At 51.1% G+C, this 13,663-nt stretch overlaps 1 protein-coding gene across 15 annotated transcripts in view; it reads left to right on the forward strand.

The window, feature by feature from the left end:
- Window positions 1–13,663, forward strand: part of LOC139992234 (uncharacterized) — a 31,937-nt gene that overhangs the window by 14,527 nt on the left and 3,747 nt on the right. For 14 of the 15 annotated variants that reach the window (XM_072012897.1, XM_072012903.1, XM_072012893.1 and 11 more), the window contains 3 exons: window positions 3,290–6,971; window positions 9,430–9,553; window positions 9,610–12,750. In XM_072012897.1, the coding sequence (XP_071868998.1) occupies window positions 4,275–6,971; window positions 9,430–9,553; window positions 9,610–12,750 (5,962 nt within the window). In that variant the 5' untranslated portion in view covers window positions 3,290–4,274. Of the gene's footprint in view, window positions 1–893; window positions 1,176–3,289; window positions 6,972–9,429; window positions 9,554–9,609; window positions 12,751–13,663 lie in introns of those variants that run through there. The other variant, XM_074111963.1, reaches the window with a different exon arrangement.

The raw sequence follows: 13,663 nt of genomic DNA on the forward strand, positions 1-13,663 counted from the left end.
ATGTCCAAGGATACAAAAAAGTAAATAACTTCTGTACGTATATCGCGACGTTTCTAGAAAGTTTCTTCGATAATTATATGTATAGAAGAGCGTCCACCTCATCGATTTCAATGACCTTCAGATATGTTGTTAGTGGGCATATAAACGCCGCTCGACTTTGCTTTCCGAGATATTCATAAAAATATTTTTTGCTATTTTTTATCTGACCGTGGATTAGGCTTGAATTAGCTTTATACGTGAATACGATTATATTATATGTGCATAGCTAAGCTAAGATGAATTCCTTTCTTATCTCCCTGTAGTTACAGATTGAAGCGCGAGACGCATGAACGCATCGTGGTACGAATACTTTTATAATATCATTATGCATGTCCGTACGTACAGCTAACCCAAATCTAATCCACGGCATGATAAAAAGTGGCACAAACATTTTTACGAATACGTGGCAAAGTAAAGCCGAGCGGCGGTTATAAGCATAGAAAAATGTAATTCAGAATGTTGATCTTAATAACACATTTGAAAATCACTGTAATCGGTAAGGTAGACTTTCTTCTATATATAACTAAAAGTAGCCTGAAAGATGTTAAAGGCGCAGGAAAACGTGGAAGCAATGAATAGTGGGAAAGAAAAAGGAAAACGAGAAACCGCAGAATAGGCGTAAATATAGAATGTACGATAAGTATAGAAAATTCGATAAAATCGATCGGTCGACCGAGTATGACAGAAAACCTAATAGTAGTAATAATTTGTGACAAGTTATTGGAATAGTGGTATTATTGGATAGCTGCGGCGGCATTAGTGGTGGTGGTGGCAACGGCAACGGTGGAGGTGGTGGCTGCGGCGGCGGCGGCGGCGGCAATGGTGGTAGCGATGCCTGTAGTGGCGTGCATAGAGGTGTACGATTGGGAAGGGGAAGCAGTCGATTCAGTGAGAGGCAGACGGTCAGAGCCGATGCAGTCAAAGGATACGTCGACGACGATGATCGTTCGGCAGAAGTTGCCGTTGTCGTTGCTCTACTCGTCGAAGAATCGAATAGGAAAGTTATTAGGCGGTTTCGTGGCGAGTCGAAGTACGAAGAGAAAGGGATCCGGTGGAAATGGCTGTTGTCGTTGCCATTCCGACGAACGATCTCGTCGTCGGATGGTTTCCTTCGAACGGGAGACAGACGGGCCCTGGTAGTAGTATTTACTTATCGTTTCGCTAAAGAGTGTTGTGACAATAATTACGACTATAATTACGAATGGTGGTAGCAATGCCGTTAGCATTTTTTAGAGACGAGGATAACAGTTTCGAAGGCTTCGTACAATTCGATTTACCCGTACGTTATGGTACATGGTTTAGACGACAGCAGATTTAAGAAACGTGACGATCAGCTAACAAAACGATACGCGCGACGAGCAATTTAATAGATCGTCGTGCGCTGTCGTAATTGATCGTTCCAATTTGCTTCCAACGACCGTCGCGTTTCATATCGCGTTTTATGCTTTTACCTGGTAGATATCGCGAATCGTTATCTCGAATCGCGTAGCTTTATCGCGGAAACTTACCAGCGGATCATTGACCGACCAGATCAACGGAATTGAACGAATTTCGCGACTTCGTCTTCGTTAGAACGAATATCTTAAAGCGAGCAAATTAACAGAAAAAGAGGAACGACATCGTTCAGGGATGATTTCGTGCGACGAAACGATACGACGAATACACGAACGAAGGTCGCCAAATTACACGGTTCTTCGACTCGAGGTACGAGGAAACGTCCGTTGAAATCGTAAATAAACGAGTTTGCACGCTTTTTACGAGGAAGTTACACGACACGCGCATGGGAACGATCCATCCACTCTGTTGCTCGTACTTGACGAGAACCAGCCCGCGATTCGTTCTGTCTGTTACAAGAATTGACGTCGTCGTCGTTGTCGTTGTCCGACGGTGGAGAAGAATCGCTGGTAGTGGTTCGATAGAGACGAGGCGATTGGGGAACAATCGAACTAGCAGGAACGAAAGATCGGTCTGGTGGGGTTCGTACTACTTATTGCTAATTTGGGGGAAATGGGAGCGGTAAGAAGCGGAAGACCAGAGCGATCGAAACGGAAGTAACGAATGAACGACTAAGGAAACGCGTTTGTCGACGCTTCGACGCTCAAACTCGACGTTGGAAATCGTCGAGTAACAGGCTTACTCGAGCGTCGCAAATGAGAACGTTCGACGCACAATCGTGCTTCGTTTCTAACTTGAAAAACTTTGATCCCTTTTCTCTAGCGGTACTCGCGACATGCGCTTTTCTTCGTCACTGCAGTTTTCCTGTCTAAAGCCATATAGTATCCATCCCATGAAAAATCTAACCGAACGTCTGTCAGATATATAGACGATGCGCGTATATGTACTTTGTAGATTTAGTTCGCCTGGCTGCGCGTCTTTCTATCATCGATCTCTCTGAATTATCAAAAAATGCCGATAGCGTATCAGTGCGAATCGATTATCATGATCGATCTTTCACGTATCAGCGTCGACTCGTCGTTGTCCTTCCGAGATTTTTCCCTTTCGCGATTACGATCCTTGTAGTTTCCGCGAACGCCGACTGATTGGCGTGGAAAAGGAGAAAGTAGAGGACTCGTAACGTGGGGAGAAGATAGGGGTTTGCAAATACCTCGGTGATTCTCATGCGGTTAATCGTTTCCAACATTGACCGATAGAGAGAGAGAGAGAGAGAGAGAGAGAGTGATGGAGGGAGCGAGAGAGAATGAGAGAGAGAGAGAGAGAGAGAGAGAGAGAGGCAAGGGGCCTAGGATGGTGATTGGATCGGCGCCAAATGCCGCCGGTAAAATTAATCGTTCCCTGACACGAATTCCTCTCTAAGTAGGAATATCAATTTGCGGGCATGGAAGGACGATCGGAAGTACAGAACGCGCGCCGACGTCGTTGACAACGAGTCGATAAGAACCGTGGAAACGATGACGAGCAGGAAAGTTATTTTGCACGTCGCCTTCTTTCTCTTTTCCTTTCTCCAATCCATCTCCTTTCACTCATCCTATCGCGTTTCCGACGCGACACGCGTCGATTCGTATCGTCCGCGTTTTCATGAACTTTTACCGGTGTATCGACGCGAGAAGAAAACGGTCCGTCGAACACCGGTCAATTGGCGATTTCCCAAACGGTTCGTTCGCGAAGGATACGTTGAAAGAGAGCGATAAATAGACGCGCAGCGAGCGAGGAAATCGTGAAAGGAACGGATATATCTACGCACCGTGGCCAGTACACGCTTCAAAGAATCGTATTTGTTTTTTTATTACAGATCGAAATTTTGGCAAACGATGGAAGTACGATCACCGTTTTAGCGGCGAGTTGGAAAGAAAAATCACGGTCGGAATTCGCTCTTCGTAAAAGGATCAAAGGAAGATTTGTGCGGAGTGTCTAATTGAGCGGGATCGATTTTATAGAAAAATACCACGCGGAAACATAAAGGAGACGAGCGATCGTTCGACGCGATATGCGAGATAAAGGGACGTAAAAACACCGATAGACGACGACGACGACAACGACGAACATCGGACACTGGGATACAATACATCAAAGAACAGTGAAGAGCAATTCCTACCGGAATAACCCGTGTCTTTGAAACAACGGAGAAAGAAAAGAAAAATACGGAGGAGGAAGAAGAAGAAGAAGAGGAGGAGGAGGTGGTGGTGGTGGTGGTGGTGGTGGCTGGAGAGAAGAGATCAACGATAAGGGAATACGGTGCACTGATAACGGGTCGAAGAAGAAGAGGAAGAAAAAGAGGAATCAAAGATAGAAGGTTCGGCCGAAGAAGGGGGGAAAAGGAAAGAAGGGGATAACGTAAGGAGAAAAAGAGAAGAAAGGTTGGGCCGCCTCCCATGACGAGATCGCGCGAATTGGTAAAAATTGGTAAACGAGATATCGTAATAGCGTCATAGAGCAAACCAAAAAAAAAAGGGTAGAGAGGGATTCGCGCCGGTCGCGAAGATAGGGAATCAGAGAGAAAGAGAGAGAAATAGGAAGAAAGAAAGAGCGTGAGAAATATAAGGGAGAACGGCGAAGAGATCGGGAGGCGGATATATCGAAAGAATCGGTAATATCGGTGTGTGGAGGGTAGCCGCGAGACGGTAAGTGATGTGTTCGATGAACGTGGCGCGTCTTGCGGGCGGTGGTCGGGGTAAAATTGACGCGTGTTGCGCGTGGTGCCATTGTTTGGAATCGGTGAGAACAGGCGGGCAGTTGGTGATCAGGCTGGCGGGCACCGGGGTAACGTTTCAAAGGGCATGGCGACCACGCCACTAGGCGGTCGCCTCCCTAACGTAAACCGCAAAGGACCATCTCCGTTCATCGGTGGTGGTGGTGGCAACAGCGTAAATTACGGCATCGGCAACGTCAACAATAACAACAACAGCGGCGCGAACCACGGCAATCACGTTATCAAAAATAATCACCACGGTACCAAAAACGGTGGCGGCAACAACAATAACAGTATCGTCAAAAATAATAACAGCCGCAACAACAATAACAACAACAACATCAACAACAACGGCAACCACTTTAATCATCGTAGCAACAGCCACGATAACGGTAGTGTCAACGGCTGTGGGTGCCACGTGGACAGCAGCCACGGGAAAAGCTGTTGTGCGATCGAGTGCGGGAACAACAACAACGGGCAGCACAACGGTGGCAACGGTGCTAACAGCATCGGCGGTGGCAAACACAACGGCGGACATATCGTTGGTGGCAACGTCGGAGGGGGAGGAGGAGGAGGAGGGGGAGGAGGAGGCGGAGGCGGTGGTGAACACTTGTGCAGAAAACGGGAACGCGGGCTAGCAGGAAGAGATCATCGGGAGCACCGACATCACCATCATCATCACCATCATCATCACCATCATCATCATCACCAACATCACCATCAAGGTCGAGAGAGATCGTCGTCGTCGTCGTCGTCGTCGTCATCGGGACAACAGCGCGAGTCTAAAGCAAGCACGGTGGCTGCAAACACCGATGAGCTGGATCCGGCCGCGACGAATGCGACCAATAACTTCGAATACGACGACAACGAATGGGATATCGGAATAGGAGATTTAATAATCGACCTTGATGCGGACATTGAGAAGACGAGGGACGAGAAATTGAGCTCAGGGACAGGCATGGCTTCTACGCCTGCCTCGGCAGCATCGGCATCGAATACCACGAATCATCATCATCATCATCATCATCATCAACTGCAAAGCACAGCGAACGGCTTGAGCTCGTCAAACTTGATCGTAGCTACGACAGCAAGTCCGAACGGTTGTGGTCAATCGTCAAACTCGTCGTCGTCGTCGTCGTCGTCTTCTTCTTCGACTTCTTCCGTCTCTTCTTCTTCGTCGTTATCTTCGTCATTATCGTCGTCGTCGTCGTCGTCATCCTCTTGTTTATCCTCATCGACTGTATCGTCGTCCGCCTTATCGTCTGTGTCGTCGTCCTGCGTGTTAAACTCGACCGGACGATCGAACAGTCCCGCTAACGGGAACACAAGTATCGTGAATAGCGTCGGTAGCAACGGTACCGGGAACGCGAACGGTTGCCCGACGATCGTCGCGGGCACCGCTTCAAAACAGAGTAACGCCTTGGTGGTAGGTAGCGTTAACGCAGCGCACGGAAATCCTGGTAATCCGGGCAAAATGGCCGTTGAACACTCGGCCACCGTCGACAAAGGACTGAAAATGAAGATCAAACGTACGAAACCGGGTACGAAGAGCAGCGAGGCGAAACACGAAATCGTCAAGTCGAATGAAATAAATGGAACGATATCGTCGCAGGATAGTGGGAACGGGGGTTCCGGTACCCTCTCCTCGAGTGGTTCGTCGGTGTCCGATCGGTCGGGGGGCACGAGTTCCTCATCGTCCATCGGCTCGACTTCGATCGTCGCTCAGAACGTTCAAAACTCGGACTGCGCCGCGGGTGGAACCGGTGCAACCGGAACCGGTGTCGGCGGTAGTGGAGGTGTCGGTGTCGGTGGCAGTAGTGGTGGTGGTGGTGGTGGTGGTTGTAGCGGCGGTGGCGGTGCTGGTAGCGGCAACGGTACCGGTGTCGGTGGCGGTAGTGCCAGCGGCTGTGGCGTCGGTGTCGGCGGAACTGGTACCGTCGCCGGGCCCGGATCCGGCGGCGGAGGTACCGGCGGTAGTGGAGGTGTCGGTGGTGGCAGTAGTACCGGTGGTCAGTCGTCGTCGTCATCGTCTTCGTCGTCGTCTTCATCTTCATCCTCGTCGTCTTCGTCATCGTCGTCTTCGTCGAACAAATCGAAAACGAGTCATTCCGGAGGTTCCGCCGGTGGAACTGGAAGCGCATCTTCTTCGACCGCCGGGTCAAAAAGAGGATCGAGCGGACATCGCCGGGACAAAGCACGGGACAAGCACGAGAAGCCACAAACTAATCACACAGTCAATCAACAGAGCAAATCGGAGATGAACGGAACCGCAAGACTTGGAGGTGGTGGTGGCAGTGGAGGTAGCAGTGGAGGATCCAGCGGAGGCAGCGTTGGCGGTGGTAGCAGTGGCGGCGGCGGTGGCGGCGGCGGACAGGGTCAGACGTCGAACGGGCCGGGGCCGGGTCCAGGACCTGGACCAGGGTTGGGCGCCGGTGTCGTCGGGGTTGGAGCCGGTGCCGGGGCTGGCGCGGTTGCACAATCTCAGGGACCGCCGGCAGCCGCGACCGCCCCTCAGCAAAATCAGGGACCGCCGCCGAGTTCGCGAACGGGATTTTCGGTATCCCAGGGGCCTGGTCAACCAACCAGCTCCGCTGCGGCGCCGTGTCCACCCCCGAGTCCGGCTAGCGCGACGGCCGCTGGTCCCGCTGCCAAACCCGAACAGACTAAACTCGCCACGGTACCCGGTACCGGACCTCCGATCACTACGACGCCCGACGACGCCATGGATACCGCGGCCAGTCCTCCACCTCCGAAGAAACTGAAGACTTCCGCTTCCGAACCAAAGGTAACCCCCTTCGCGACAAATTCCTTGCGAGTTCACAACGAGCACGCAAGTGCACCCGCGTGCACATGCGCGCTTGTTCGTCCGATCTTTTCTCCTCTCCTCTCTCTTTTTTTCTTTCTCTCTCTTTCTCTCTATCTCTCTCTCCTACCCCTCTCTTTTACTCTCTTATCTCGAGTTTGATTCCCTTCGCGTTATCCACTTTGTCCTCCGCCGACAGAAACATTGCAAACATTTTCAAACCTTCTCCAAACTTTCAGAGCGTTAGGTTTTTCTCATTCTCAGACCGATGTTGCTCGCGCTGACAACGTGGGGAATCAGCAAGAGCGCGATGCGCATCGCGATTTCCTATCTCGGTTCGATGATTAGGAACTGTTCGATTGGGGAACGGAAACGGCTAGGGGTACGCAAAAGGGGTGAAATCAATACTCTGCGGTCTCCACCCCCGAGAGTACGCGAACGAATATATATTTATGTATATATGTATACAAGAGAGAGAGGGGAGGGGGGGGACAAATACGAGTGACAACGAAACAACGCAATCCGTTCGTTCGAATTGCTTTTCTCGTTTTCGTTCTTCTAATCGCTTACCGATCGATCCGATTCCTTCTGTTCGGAAAAATGTCTCGCGATATCAATAACCTTGTTTTCCGATTGGAAGTCGATCTGTGATCGAAAACGTTTCGTAGAACTCTCCTCTCGGTTTAATCCGTGGTGCTTAAACCTGCCCGAGTGGATCGGGAAAACGTAATCGTTGATTCGCGAGGAACGTGTTCTCGTTGTACGCGAAACTCGCCGTAACGTGCTGACAGATGGCGCGAAAGCCGTACGTGTGAATCAATATTACAGTATGCATCGATGTTTTGAGATGTAAGTACGTGTATGGTCGTATAGTAGAACGTCCGGTCAATCTAAACGGGTGTTAAACATTCGATCAATTGAGAGAAAGAGAGAGGGGAGCGAGAGATGTCAGAGGTAAAAAAAACTCGAGCAATGGTCCGGCCAAGATTGTTTCGCTTCGTTTCCCTTACGACCATGATCGTCGAAACCGCGCGAACCAGAACACAGTAGTAGTAAGAACAGAGATCGTATTTTCGCGTTAAACGCAAACATCAGCGTAGAATGTTGTTTTCCCGACAGGAGAAAACCACGATCTTACGAAAGCCGTTACCTTTATAGCGCGAGCCAACGTTGCTAATATTTCCATACTTTGGCATTCGGTCGTCTGCATCGCGTCGAAAGTACCGATTGTAAAGCCTGAAAATTCCCTGTAGGTCGATTAGCTGTTCCAGCGGGAAAATACACGCGGTACGCTTCCGTGTATCGTCTCATACGGACAAGCAACGATCAGGCTGTTATGAAGCATATACCAGAGAAAACAATATACGCGTTAGTCGAGATAGAGTAGGTGGGTTAACGACCAGGCAGACGGTCAGATGAATGAACGGACACATAGAACGGAGAGTAGAATGATGGGTACAGAAGAGAAAAAGAGAGAGAGAGAGAGTGTGTGTGTAAGTGTCATTGGATGGTCGTAAGGTTCGTCAGATGAGAATTCCTATCGGTCGTTATTTAACCAACGATCGAAAGATTCGATAACGTCTCTAGGTGTTCCTAATTTCTCCGTGTGGAAGATATTTGCCGTCGGTGTAGATCGCGCGCGTGTGATCGACGTGATCGAAGGGAAGCCGATCGAGAGTAATCGATTGATCGAAGAAAGCGCAGCTCGCGTAAATTATTGTTATCATAATGAACATTATGCGATACAAAATGCGTCGCGTGACAAGGCAACTCGGACGAGACACGGTTATCAGCTGGAGTACATATATAAACAGACACGCGTCATACTTACGTCTCAGGAGCGGCGATTGCACGTATAGTCCAGCCGTGTGTGCGGCAAACAGAGTAATTTGTGCTCGCACTTTGCGAAATCGTCCTCTGCTCTCTTCCGCTCTATTCTTTACTCCTCCCTCTCTCGTTAGTAAAAGTGAGATCGAAAAGAAGCAGAAATGACGACCAAGGGGAAGGGGGGGATAACGGGATGTACGTCCGAAGAAATTTCAATAGAATCAGGTTCAACCGGTCCCCTTGTGTCTATCGTAACAACTCATGGAACGGAATTCCGCTGTCTTCTTTGTTTTCTCTGTTTCTCTTTCTTCTCTGGCTCGAAGAAAGCATCTCCTGTACTTTTTCCCGGAACGTTTGGAAACGAACGTCCGTTCGGGTAGAAACTAGTAACACTCGCAATGACATTTCCAACAATGTCTATGGTCGTTTACGATCATCGTGTTTCTAGATTCGTTCGCGCGTTAAAGTAGTCGACTATTAATTAAATCGAATTATAGAACAACGGGTGGGTAGAGCGGGGGATGGGCTATAATTGTAAAACGCGTCAGCCACGAAATTTGCGTGTGACGAACGATCGATGTACGTACGAGTAAAGAAGGATGTTGCGTTGCAGGACATGTCCGATGTGTGTGTCGGTACCAGCGTGGGGACCATCACCGAGCCGGAATGTCTGGGACCTTGCGAGCCTGGGACGTCGGTGACTCTCGAAGGGATAGTCTGGCACGAAACGGAAGGAGGTAAGTTTTTCGTTCGTTTCAAAATTGGACGAGAATTCGACTGATTCGCGTTGCAGGTGTGCTGGTTGTGAACGTAACATGGCGGGGGAAAACGTACGTTGGTACCTTGCTAGATTGCACTCGTCATGATTGGGCACCACCAAGGTTCTGTGATTCTCCAACCAGCGATCTCGATGCAAGGACACCGAAGGGTCGAGGCAAGAGGGGGAGAGCCGCCGCGAACGCGACTACGGGCAACGACCTGAGTAACTTCACGGAAACAAGGAGCTCGGTGCACAGTAAATTGCGAAATGGTGGCGCGAAGGGACGCCGTGGTGCGCAAGGTTCGCCAGCAGCGAGTCCGAGTCCGGCGGCCTTTGTCCCGCCTCGTCCGGATCCAGCGGCCAAGAGGAAATCCCGAGGTCCTGAAGAAGAAGATAAAAATAAGAGGCGTGCTCCGCCACCCACACCGCCGAGCGGTTCGCCGCCGGCTAGTCCAGTGTTGCTCGAATGCCCGGAACCGAACTGTAACAAAAAGTACAAACACATAAACGGGCTCAAGTATCACCAGAGTCACGCGCATGGCTCGGCGGATGACGACGACACCAAGGAGGGTATCACCAGCATGTCCGAGAACGACGAGAGCAATATCGAGGCACCGAGTCCGGCGACGCCAGTCAAATCGCCGGCGGACAAGCCCGAGGGAACACCACTCCGGCCCGCCAGCCCTCCTACGACCGGTTTACCGCCGGAAACACCACCACCTCCCCCACGCGTTGCTTCTCCAAGTATAGAACCTCCATCCACGTCCGTGCTATCCTCGGAAAGCAGTAAAAGCATCGTGAAGCCAGGTGTGCTGAGATTCGGACAGGAGGATCTGCCAGCACCGTCGTCGACGATACCCACTTCGGCGAGGCAACAGCAACAGTCCGCGCAACAACAGCAGCAGCAGCAGTCGAATCAACTGGGCAGTTCGAACTCGCCTCAAAGTCCGAGTCCTCGAGCTAGTCAGTCGCCGAGATCGGTACCCTCGCCGCACCCGAGCGCAAACATTCCGGCTCCGTTAAATATTCCTCAGCCGCCCCAGCCGTCCCAAATGTCACAGCATTCGCAGCAACAGAATCCCCTTTTACAGCAAAGTCAACAATCGTTACAGCCCGGTCAGCCAGGACCACTACCTCCACCGCAGCAGCAGCAGCTTCAATCCAGTCAGCAACTACAATCATCTATACAACAGCAGCAGCAGCAACAGCTGCCGACTGCTCACCAGCTGTCCGTGCAGCATTCGCTATCGGCGCAATTGGGTCAGCCGACGCAAGCTCACGTGGTGCAGCAAGCTGCATTGCAACAGCAGCAACAACCGTCGCAGTCGGGCGGGTTGCAGGGTATCGCGAGCCAGCATCCGGCACTTCAAAGCTTGTCCAGCCAAGTATCGCAGCAAGCGACGGGCTTACAGGCGGCCCCTCCTTCGCAGACTGGTCACCCTGGGCAGGGTGTGCAACCACACTTGCAGCCCTACCAGAGCGTGTCGTTGCACGCGAAAATGCCACAATTCAAAGTTAAACCTACCGCGGCTCTGATGCCCGATCAGGATAAAAATAAAGACCCGAGGACGTCGTCGAAACCTCAGGGATACAAGAAAAAGTCGAGAAAGTCGCCTGGCGGTAGCCCTCATCCGTCACCGTTGGAAGCACCGATCGTCGACGCGGCGCGAGAAGATGTTCAGAGTCCGGCCTATTCGGACATTTCCGATGACGCGGCACCGGTGCTCGAGGCAGAGCCGACCGACAAGTCGAAACAGAGTCAAGAGAAGGACGGAAAAGCGACCGCCAGCGCACATTTACCGCCTCATTTCAACATGTACCCGTACTACGGCCAACCGCCTTACCTCGTCCCGAGCGTTCCCGAGAGCAAGCCGGTCGACCAAAAGCCAAGCGATCTAACTCCGAAGCAAGAGATGAAACCGCTCAACATACCGCAGATGCCGACGCTGGCTAGCTTACAGAGTGTTGTAGCGGAGAAGGAGAAGAAGGAATTGAGTCAATCGGTGCCACAACCACAACAACAGCCGCACTATTACGGTGGCTATGGCGGTTACATGCCTCCCGGTTATCCGTATCAGCCACCGCAGCCGGTATCGCAACAACAGCAGCAACAGCAGCAACAACAACAGCAGGCGCAAGAGCAAGAGATGCACGAGCAGAAGGCAAAGATCAAGCAGGAGTCGCAGACGCAGCAACAGCAGCAGCAGCAGCCTAGCTTGAAGGACAAGCAGCACGAGAATCATCAAATATTGAAGGAAAGTATCGAGATGAAGAGTCAAATGAGTCCGTATCACGTGTACCATGGTGGACAGAGTCAGAGGGCGGCACCTCCACCGCCACCGTCAGCACCGATACAGGATGATCGAAGGTATTACCTGTATCCGGGCGACCAGAGGCGAAAGGAGGAGGCGAGCAAGCAGAGTCAACAGGCGAAACCACCTCCTCCGAGTCCAAAGCATCAACCGAAGCAGGAGAAGCCGCAAGACTTGGGAAAGAACGACGATTCTAAGAACAAGCAGGAGGGCGTAAAGCCAACAATGGAAACACAAGGACCACCGCCACCGCCCACGTCGCAGTACGCCTACATTCATCCGGGTTACATGCAACCGCAACACTACAGCGCGTTGCCATTTGACCCTGGCCATCCGATGTATCGCGGGCTCAGTCCGATGCTGGTTCCCGGACCGTATTCCGGCAACCCGTATCTTCATCAACTACCGAGGTATCACGCGCCGGAGGATCTCAGTAGACCGCCCGGTGGCAAAGCCCTCGATCTGCTTCAACACCATGCCAATCAGTATTATTCGGCGCACAAGATACACGAGCTTCAGGAGCGTGCGCTTAAATCGCCTACCCCGAAAACGTCCGCGGCTTCTGCCAGTCCTTCGTCAGCAGGACCGACGCCTTCGCGACCACCGAGCGGACCGCCTAGTTCGGTCGCCGGACCAGGTCCACCGCAATCGCAAGCACAGCAAGCCCAAACGAAGCAGCAAAGTCAATCGGGAGGGCAACAGTCTCAGCAGCAACAGCCGCCACCGGTCGACGCTGGTACCGGAACATTGACCAAGGACAATAGATCACCCCCGCCCCAGCGGCACGTGCATACGCATCATCATACGCACGTTGGCCTAGGCTATCCCCTATTGACCGGACAATATCCCGCCCCTTACGGAGGTAAGCCTCTCGTCAGACCCTGACAATAAGTCGCGGTTCGAGCCGAACCGACCACTGTCGCCGCCGCTGTCGACTACGACCAAGATCGTCGCCACAACCACGATCCCGTCCCGATCTTCGATCCTCGTTCTTCCTTCTTTAGATAACGGAACGTTGTGCTCTCCGATATGTTCGAGAGACTCGTGTCGCTACCCCCTCGCTGTTCGCAGATCGGGGCACGAGTCTCGCGAACCGATACGCTTAGTACCTAGCTATTCGTTATGAAACACGCGTATGAGTAACTCGATCGATTCGTACGGGAATAGCACGATAATCGCGACGCGTCGTGTTGTTCACCGAGAATACGGCCGGGTACTAGACGAACGAATGTTTTTTTGCTGCGACTTGTGTTTGTATTAAATATACATTAAGAGCGTTGGACTAAAGAGTTCAGTCAGGAGACGTTTGGAAGGCGCAGTTACGAATGTATAGTTCACACTGTGATAATCATTGACCGCGATCATCGTATTGGCGTATTGGCGAAAATCTATTGCTGGTGATACTCGAATATCAAACTCTTTTAAGTTCGGACATGAAGCGATTTCTTTTCGCTTTTTAGAAATTCTATTTTAACTTATGCGCAAACGCCCGTGGACGACAAATAGAATAAGCGACCCTGTTTTAATTATTATCGCGGTTGTTTCTTATTTTTCCCGTTGCGCCTTCTGCCTCTCTCTCTCTCTCTCTCTCTCTCTCTCTCTGTCTATTTCTTCGTATACTTTGATAAAGTTACACAAAACTTGTTACAACCTCTCCCACCCGTACACTTTTCTCGGAATTTATATATCGCGAATATCGCGAAGACGATTGAGAGACGCGTATCAATTTCGTTAAGCGTACCGACAAAGACAAACGCGCTATTCAATCCTATTAT

Source organism: Bombus fervidus, chromosome 11 (assembly GCF_041682495.2).
Source record: "Bombus fervidus isolate BK054 chromosome 11, iyBomFerv1, whole genome shotgun sequence".
NCBI classification, from domain to species: Eukaryota; Metazoa; Arthropoda; class Insecta; order Hymenoptera; family Apidae; genus Bombus; species Bombus fervidus.